The sequence below is a fragment of the Numenius arquata genome, chromosome 1 (genome assembly GCF_964106895.1).
Source record: "Numenius arquata chromosome 1, bNumArq3.hap1.1, whole genome shotgun sequence".
Classification (NCBI taxonomy): domain Eukaryota; kingdom Metazoa; phylum Chordata; class Aves; order Charadriiformes; family Scolopacidae; genus Numenius; species Numenius arquata.
The window spans coordinates 80,697,060-80,707,124 of NC_133576.1; the positions used below are offsets into that span (position 1 = coordinate 80,697,060).

General features: G+C 39.0%; 1 protein-coding gene across 1 annotated transcript; it reads left to right on the forward strand.

The window, feature by feature from the left end:
• The first annotated feature begins 509 nt into the window (after positions 1 to 509).
• On the forward strand, positions 510 to 9,512 carry SLC10A2 (solute carrier family 10 member 2). The gene is made up of 6 exons (XM_074154928.1): positions 510 to 931; positions 4,109 to 4,227; positions 5,375 to 5,463; positions 7,587 to 7,762; positions 8,584 to 8,741; positions 9,379 to 9,512. The coding sequence occupies exons 1-6, from the start codon at positions 510 to 512 to the stop codon at positions 9,510 to 9,512; spliced, it is 1,098 nt and encodes a 365-aa protein (XP_074011029.1).
• The last annotated feature ends 553 nt before the right edge of the window (positions 9,513 to 10,065 follow it).

Genomic DNA, 10,065 nt, shown 5'->3' on the forward strand with positions numbered 1-10,065 from the left:
AATGCTGCCTCACTTAGCAAGACTTGCAGCTTCAAATGCTAGCTCAGGACCTCTACTTATGGTTTCTTATGTTTCGGTTGATCATTTCGAACCCAGAGACCCCTGTTATGCCAGTGACGGTGCATACAAGAGTGGCTGTCCTGAAAGCACGCAAGAAATTCCAAGAATGAAGTCTAAACTTTCTCTTCCTCTTGTGTTTCTCATTTTGTATGCTCAGCTGCACCACAAGCCTCCTTTACACTCTTAAATATTAACACAGCTATCCTCTTGATGTGGGATTCCTCATTATCATATGAATAAATGATTAATTGTCAGTATGCCGAGCAAGTGCAACTTTTATAACTATATGAATCAGCACTGTGCCAAACCCTTCAAGAATAGCAACAGTGTTCCAGTATTTATTGCACTTTATTGCTTCCTGGATCATTTAAAAGGAGTCGCTGACAAACAACCATTTACACAGGCTTGAAAGTTTTCCTTGGATGTACTGAGCGGTTCTGTATTTCAAAATGCAGACATACCTTCTTTCCCAGCAATTTAACACTGGGCCTTTGGCAGAAAACTCCACGGCTTGTCCAGCAAATGCTACTATTTGCAGTGGCGCATCTTGTGTGTTACCAGAAGATAATTTTAATGAAACTTTGAGCGTAATTTTAAGTGCTGTTCTAACAATCATGCTGGCTTTGGTGATGTTCTCCATGGGTTGCAATGTGGAAATTAAGAAATTCTTGGGCCACATAAAAAGACCCTGGGGTATTTTTGTGGGTTTCCTTTGCCAGTTTGGAATTATGCCTCTCACAGCCTTCTTGCTGTCATTGGCCTTTAACATTCTTCCTATTCAAGCTGTCGTGGTGCTGATCATGGGATGCTGTCCAGGGGGCACAGCCTCCAATGTCATCGCCTACTGGGTGGATGGAGACATGGACCTAAGGTAAGAGCAGCCATTCTCTAAGTAGTTCATGTGGCTTTTCACATAATAAGCTTTATATTGAAAAGGACTGTCTGATTTTTTTTCTTAGCTTCCTGGCCCATGCATGGTGGAGGTTTCTTCTTGTAAAGATGTTTAGTTACTGTAATAGTAGTAAATATTAGCAGAATAGCAAATCTCCTTGTTTGGTTGAGAATTCATGAGGAAGATAACACAACAGCATTGTGTATATTCAAAAATATCTTTATTGTAAATCTTCAGATTCCACAGAAAATAGCGTTTATGAAGACCGTAAGATACTGACAACTATGAAATCTTTGTCCAAGTTTGAACTACTTTTGTGATTTTGTTTCTCCCAAGATCTTGGGCAGTAAAAAAATTTAAAAAAAAAAAAGGGTAGATTTTAGGATCTGAATCCTCTGTACAAAATAGTGGCTATGCAATAGTTCTTGAAGTAATGCTTCTTGAAAAAGACCACCTGTGGAAAAATATTTTTCCTCCTTCTGTTTTCTATACAATGAATAGAAAGGCTTAGATTTTCTCTTTGGGAACTAATACAAGTGAAAATCACTTGCAGTAATTCTGGCAGTAATGCTCCTGGCACCTTCTGCAAAGTCTTCAAACTGAGGGAAAGTTTTACAGGCTTAAAGTCACTGACTAAGGCAGCTCTGCACGCTGGGGGCAATGAAAAAACTCCTTGTGGTGGAGTGTGATGGTCTCGGTGACAGGGTGCTCTGAACTCAGAAACAGATATGTAAGGCACCTGGCATGGCATAGGACATCAAATATGCACGAGAAGTGAACCCTACTCTTGATGCAAATTCCACAGGGGGATTCATTAACTCTAACAGCCTTTAAAAATGAGCCATCTTTTTATTTTTATATCCTGATTGCTTTGCTCTAAAATAAACAGGATCATTTCTCTGTTTCCCTCAGAGTAACATAAATTGGAGCATTCATCCAATTTATCATATGCCATTTTGAACTAGAAATGGAAAAAATAATAGAAGTAAGAAAGATGTGGAGCTGGGGCGAATAGACTAAGAATGTTAATATTTGTAGCTTTAATAAGACATTTTTTCCATCCTTTGAAAATAGTGAACTTTTCTGTCACATACAGGTGTTAATGTAATACCAGCTTTCAAATTTTGTATGAGGTCAGCTCTGCTAATCATCAACTTCCTCACTGTGGAGGAAAGACCTATGATATTAGGAACTGTAAGACACTTAATTTCAATAAATACAGATCTAAGAAACCACAGATGGAAAGATATCCAGCACAAGTCTGAAATTCTGTCCTAATCTTTCCTTGGAAGAATGCATTGAGCTAAACTATGTTTTCTCAGCTCCATATGTTCCGAGCGGCGCTACTGAAATCAATGGTAAAAATCCAAATGGATGATGCTATAAATATGAGTAGGGTTTATATCCCATGATGCTGGCAGAGAGTGAAGTAAACTGAAAATACCTATAAAAGGCTGTTTTTCAGGTAAAGACCCTTCCTTACCTTAAGAAATCAAGGACTTTTGGTCAGTACCTTTGTGACAATAATGCAGGGACCAGAGGATATGGGAAGTAGAGCAGAGACAGCAATGCAATCATCTTCAGTTCTCAATAGAAGAATAACAATATAAGTAGCTTGGCTGGTTTCTGGAGCCACCACAGTATTATAAAAAGCCTGCCCATCATATCAGACAGGGTTTTGTTTGCAACTGATAATATTTCATGTTTATACACAACAACTCATCACCACGGTGTACAGTCCTGCTTCAAAACGTCCCAGTGCAAATAGACCACAAGTTAGAGCAGGAATTAATTTTCTACTGCACATATAACCACAGGGAGGTGAAGTATGAGGTTTTATACCTTTCTTAGTAACTCAGACCCAGATGATATACTCTAAAGCTTCCCATAGGGACATCTGGTTTTGACATCTCTTGATATTTCAGAAGAACAACTGCTTCTGAAACACCATCTTCTCTCCTCCACAGCTCCCCTGTGAGCTTCTGAGAGCACAGGGACTGGGGTTAGAGAATGTGCAGACTTTGGAGCAGGATGTAGATACAGGGACAGTATGAAGATGTAGGAAATATGGAGGTAGGAAAAATAAGCTCTTTTATCCATTTGCAACTTCACCTGACTTTAATTGTAGCCCATGGCTCTTTTTTCTCTGTCTGTGGGAACTCTCTTGCCAGAGGCTCCTACAAAGCTCTGTTCAATGACTCTGAAGCAGAGACTGACAGGAACCAAAATTAATGCAGATATTCCTGTGGGCTTTGTATTAATTTTTCTAGATTTCTCTGGATTTTCCCGGTTTGTGGGAGGGGGTCAGTAGTCCCTTTTCTGAGGGCAAGCAACACAAAAGAGAAATCAGAAGTGAGACTCATAAGGAAGTTTCCAAAGTACCTTAACTAGAACCAACTCTCATTATTTTTATGTCAGAGGAGTGTGATTTGTAGGCATAATTTTATCTATTCTATCTCAGATTCCAAGATTTTCCTCCTTATTTTAGCTGTCCTGCCCTTTTCTCCTTCTTCATTCCTGTAGCAGAATGCATCTTTTAGTACAAGGTGTACCAGGCCTGATGGTTTCAAGACTTTATATTTTTAAAACAAAAATGTTTTTGCACAAACCACAGAAGGAACAATACTTACTCTCAGCTTCACTCAGTAATTTTCAGCACCTATTCTTTGAGCAAGAGCAAAACAAGCCAGAAAAGGGAATTTTATTAGATCACGCATCCTAGATGACGAATATTACTTTTTTTCCATGATGTTGACTTTTGGGGTGAAAATTTAACACTCTAGAACTGCTGGTATATTGGAAAGCTCCATTTTATGTCCACCTGACCCTGTCCAGCCTGCCATCCTCTCAGAAGCCAGCCGGACAGACAGACTGGCAAACAGACCTTCCTGATAGCTGCCTGTCCGACTGCCTCATTTGCATTGAAAGTTACTCTTCTGTGGCTGCAGAACACATTGATATTTTATGTTCCTTTCTTTTCAGCAGAAGCCATTCCTTCCATTTAGCTTTTTTTTAACCTGATATACAGGACAAATTGACTGTAGCCAGCAGCATTTCTTGCCCAACATTTCATAAACTGTGAAGCTGTAATAAGAAAATGAGAAAGACTATAGGCTAGCATGAGATGAGCTGTCACTCTAACCGATTTCTTTGCAGCATCAGCATGACAACTTGCTCCACACTACTTGCAATGGGAATGATGCCACTTTGCCTCTTTATTTACACCAAGATGTGGACTGATTCTGATGCAATTGTACTCCCCTACGACAGCATTGGTGAGTCCAGTGAACCAGCACTTTCCCTTCTGACTCTGTCCTTTATCCTCCCCCTAGTAACAACTGCCTTTATGTCATCATCCTGCAGAGTTGTAATGAAATGACCCCAGATTTTTAAAAATACTCATCCTCCTACTTTCCAATAACTTCCATGGGAATTAGGTACCTAGATCACTTCATTCACAGTTCTGCAGAAAAAAGACTTGAAGTCATGATAAATATTGTACAGATATTTATCACAAGATTGTGCATGGTTTGTTTTTTTTTTTCCATATGGTTTGGAGACCTGCATGGTACTGGAATAAGAGTATAGAATAATTTGTACAGGAATAGCCACTTTCCCTGTGTTTGTAACAGCTTTAAGGCACAATCTTGCAATGTGCTAAGTTCTGAGACCATAATCTGGCAAAGTACTTAAGTACACGTGGATAATTAAGCAAGTGATTAAAACTGCTGAGTCTCTTTGAAAAGCTGCAATCTACACAGCCAGAAGTGGCTTCATTTGACTTCCTGTCAAAAATCTCATCCAGCTACAAAGAGAAAATAGTCAAAGTATTTGGAAATACATGCTCCAGTGCTTTGCAGAGCTGTGGCCCTAGCGCTTATCAAGTACAGTTCCATGTTGTGCTAGTCTTAAAAGCCAGCAGAGTCACTTTCATATTCTTCAGTTTCATTTCCCATTGTCCTGAGGAAAAAAAAAGTCGCATACGTTGCTTGTGCTTTCAAAATAAATACTGAAGGGGGGAGGCTAAAACAAAAGAAGCTCTAAACCAGTTGTTGATATGGTAGCGAAACACCTGCAGACAAAATGAACTTTTAATATAGCTACTCACATCACAGGATAGTGATGATTAGCACACTCAAATTTCTGTCTGCCTTTCTGATGCAGGTGAATGAGCATGTAGCTCAGCAGAATGGCAATTACTTCAAAAGGCTGCTAGAGATAACAGACTCCATAGAAAAGCAAATGGGCAGGTGTGGGTAGAGCGTACATGTGTGCTCTGGGGTGCACATACCAGAAGATACCAGAAACATCTTCTGAAGGCTTGCTCTGTAACCCCAGCCACTCTGCACAGTGTCTGCCCTCCTGTTGTGAACTTCTGCATGATACGTGGGCTTAACTTCTCTTCTCTCTTCTTTTTCACAGGAATTTCACTGGTAGCTCTCATAATCCCTGTTTCGTTCGGAGTGTATGTTAACCACAGATGGCCTAGTAAAGCAAAAGTCATACTTAAGGTAGGATATATAAGGCTGAAGCCTTAGTAATTATGGACAAATTATGGAATCAGTGGCACCGCTGAAGCAGTGCATTGCTATTCATAGTATTAGTATCTGACTTCATAAGAGCCAGGAAGTTTTCAGCAGAAAGCAAATGAGATGCTGCAGAAATGTATTGCTTTCCCCCTGCACAAACATGCATGAGTTGCATACATTATTAGAAAACATCATTATCCAAAGAGCCTACTTTTGTCTTTGGCTACAATTATGTTAGTAATTGAGTTCAGTTTATAATGTAAACTGAAATTGGAAGGAAAATCATTCAGTCCAACTGGAAGCAGTTTTTCTATGCAAAATAATAAAAAATGAAAACATTCTGCATAAAAAAAAGAAAAAATTACTTTTAAACCAGTTAATTGATTTTTTGGGGGGGCAATTTTGAGGGTGTAAATGTTCCAACTTAAATATCTAACTACTCACAAAATTCTACTATCTTTTCAAGATAGTTTCAGATGCATCAAAAACATAAGGGTTTTGGCAAAAAACTAATCACACCATCATCATCATAAAAACAACAACAATAACAACTTATCTGCATTTAGTTTTAACAGCAAACTAAACATTCTGAACATTAGCTTTAGGTTTAAAGTGATTGTCAGACGTGTTGAGTACCCTTGGCCTTTGTTAACCATTCTTAGTTAATACACATATTTTCTAAATTTTCTTGAAGAAAACTAATCTGGCAACTTGTTATTCTACCTATACTTTGTTATCATTTCTCAGCTTAGGAAGCATAGAGCATAAATAAAGTCCTTTTAAATCAATTAAATCAATCTTAAACTCTTAACTTATTGTGTTGCATTTTTAAATGCACTCACAACTTCCTTATGAACTTGGATACTGTTGAGTTCTGGTTTCAAAACTGTGCTATTCCTGTTTAATCAGTTAAGGGAAAACCATGGACTTGCACTCACATGAAAAGAAACTCTCCTTGCTCTCTCAGCAAAACGTCGTTTCATCCTGTTTCTTACCGAGTGGGTGAGCAACCCACAGTAGGGTCTGTTGACAGTTTGCTTTACGTAGGACAATGAATCCTCAAGTGAAGATTGAGCCATAACCTGTCATATAAGGTCCATATAGTGAGAAATGGAGATAAGAGCACAAAGACAGTGTGCCAGGTGAAATAGAAGAGCTTGTCATGGCCAGACCATGTTTCTTCTTCCAAGGTGCATGTGGTTAATAGCTCAGTCAGATAAAAGTATTTGTTCACTCAGTGCTCTTAAAAAGGCTTCAACCGAAGACTGATGAAGCCAGCTCAATGGGAATACACATTTTAGCTGAGAAATGGGTTCTCCTAAGCTTAGCCCCAGAAGTCTGCCTGTGAGATCCCTGGCAACATATGCCATAAGCGCAGACATTTCACTTGGATATTGAGAAGAGAGTGAGTTATCACTTTTTATTGGCAAGCAACAGAGAAGATCTCAGTACATTCAGCCACGGGAAAGAAGATCAACTCAGTGACTATGTCTACATAGAAATGCTATATAAGCTCACAGCCAATTTTCAAACACAGATTTTCAGCCACATTAAAGATTTACTCCTCCGCTTGGCAAATAATTTCCTATCACTAACAATCTAGCATCTAGTTAGCATACACTATATTAAGCCCCAGCGTCACTGTTCAAGAATTGGGGAGGGAAAGTGCATTATACTACATATTAGGCTGTCAGTTTCCCAACAACGCTGGGGAAATTTTTCTAATGTGTGCGCCATTCCTCTCTCACATCACACCTGTGAAATTATTTTTAATCTCCAGTTCTAAGTACAATTATAACCAAGGCTTCCAGAGACTAGTTTTACAGGTATCTGGAATAGATACCTTTTATCTATAATAATGTGCCATGATCTGTATCTGTAGTCACACATTGAAGTACATCGTACATCTCCTGTTTGGGAAAAATGGCAGCTATCTAATCTGCCTGCCTGCTGTGAATTACATTGCTATAAACTTTAGGTTTTATGTTTAATAAGAAGTTTCAGTGACTCAGAGACACTCACAGGCATGTTTGACGCTATGTTTGATGCCATTGAATCCTGTTGGAATCTCTTATTCACACAGTCCTTCCTCTTCCTTCTCGCAGGTCGGTTCCATTGTGGGAGCGATCCTCATTGTGCTCATTGCTGTGGTTGGGGGAATACTCTACAAAGGCTCCTGGATTATCTCACCTAAATTATGGATCATTGGCACCATATTTCCAGCAGCTGGCTATTCTCTGGGATTCTTTCTGGCCCGCATAGCTGGTCTGTCTTGGCACAGGTATGGAATTCTCTGTGACGAAGACGTGTAGCCTTTTTTCAGCTGTGAAAAAAAAGTTTAATTTAACGATTAATCAATGCTGAGAAGGCTCCCTAAACATTAGCTATGCTACAGAGTCACTCATTCCCCAACACTGTTTCTGGGTTACTATGTGTAGAAAAACTTTTCTTGTGCACATTTTTATTTACTGATTCCGACTATACTATTTCCTCAAATCTTTCATACATCTTCCCCTTGTGTGCCAATGGCCTAGACTTCAAATGAGTGAAACAGAACAGACTTATAAGTGGGATGGGACTTCAGTAAAATTTATCGGGAATGTGCAGCAGCCTACAGTTTAGAGGATCATTACAAGAGGAGATAGTCAGTGCCACATACACGGCTTGAAAGTGGATCACAGTACTTTACAATTGCGGAACTGCCATAGGTTCAGCATGGCTATTAGGAAAAATTTCTTCACCGACAAGGTTATCAAACATTGGAACAGGCTGCCGAGGGAAGCAGTGGAATTGTTGTCTCTGGAGGTATTCAAAAGACAGGTAGACATTGGTGCTTAGGGACGTGGTTTAGTGGCAGTTTTGGCAGTGTTAGGTTAATGGTTGGACTCGATGATCTTAAAGGCCCCTTCCAACCTAGACAATTCTATGATTCCATACTATGAAATTGTGTATGTTCTGGTGGTAACAACCATATGACTTGTGGAGTGAAGGATACCATTTTCTTAGTTATCCATTAGTGTGTGTTTCTTGCTTATCCAAATTACTAAAAGGCATAAGGACTCACAGGCTGCTTCACAATTATCCTTCTATTATTCCCTTCAGGTGTCGTACAGTGTCTCTGGAAACAGGCATGCAAAACACTCAGCTATGTTCAACCATAGTACAGCTCTCATTCACTCCTGAACAACTTGAACTGATGTTTACTTTCCCGCTCATCTACAGCATTTTCCAGCTGACGTTTGCACTATTAATTTTAGCAGGTAAAGTACAGATATTTTCTATTATAGCATTATAGCTATCATTATTATTATCAGTTTCATTTTTCATGGATATGGAGAAAACAAGAAGGGATATAAATAATCAAATAGAAAATAGTTAAGTAAATAATGATCCCACTCCCAAACCAGCTATCTTGCCTGACATCAGAGCACTGCCCCAGGGACACAGCCTGCGAGGCACAGCCCTGACTCCGGCCTCTCTGTCAGGCAACAGCGTGGGGACAGAGAAATCACTTTGCCCCAGCTCCTGCCCAACAGGCCTCGCATAGAAGTAAGGGTCAGTCCCACAGACCCAGCCAGGAGCCCAAAAGCTTCCCAGGGGAGACAGGCAATACTTTTAAAAGTATTGTGTTGCACACAACAGGAACACAAAGCAGTCAAACACCAAATGCAGAATTTAAAATGTTTTCCTTGTTATTTTCTAAATGTACTTTTCCAGTGATGAGTACTGTTGACATAAAATAATTAAACATAGTTTTAAAGAAACTGCCTGGAGGTATTGGGATGTTTTAGCAATATAGGGAAGGAAAATGTTGCATGGCTACATGTTACTACAATGTCTTTTTCAGGCAATTGTTACAATTTCTTTATTTAATACTAAGTATATATGAATTCCCAGGCTACCGTCTTTACAGAAGACACCGAGTCAAACCAAAGACAGATGTCGAGAAAACAGAGGAAAAAGAGGATACAAAATCAACGCCATCACATGCTAAAATAAATGGAGGATTTGTATCAAATGAGACCAAATAGACAATTACCTCTGCTCCTACTAGCTGAAAAGATATAAGATATACTTTATACTTATATAGTTTTATACTTAAAACTTTTTTTCACATGCCATTGCTTTATGGAAATATTTAACAAAAGAAGTTGTTCTCCTGATATTGTACAGTAAGACTTTAAAATGATTAACTTACAAAAGATTTCTACTTTGATTTTGAACATAGTTTCTGCCACAAATGTAGAATCTGGTTTTGAAGATGATTCCCTAAAACTATTTAATGTTTTATTATGGTTTATTTAAAGAAAGGCAGAATAAAGGTGGGCTATTGCTAAAAAAGCAAGCAGATATTTGCATTACCAACTCCAACGCACAGTCCTGCAAATCTGTCTGCTAGTCTCAGCCCCCACAACAAACAAAGAGAAATCTTGTAAAAGCACCAGAGCAGCAACAGGAGTTGATGTGGAAGATCTGATAAGGCTGGAGGACTTTCACTGAACATGAATCAACCATGAAATTGGAACAAGCTAATAATGAAATAAAGATTCATTTAGGTCAGTCTGGGCAGAACAAAGTCATTGC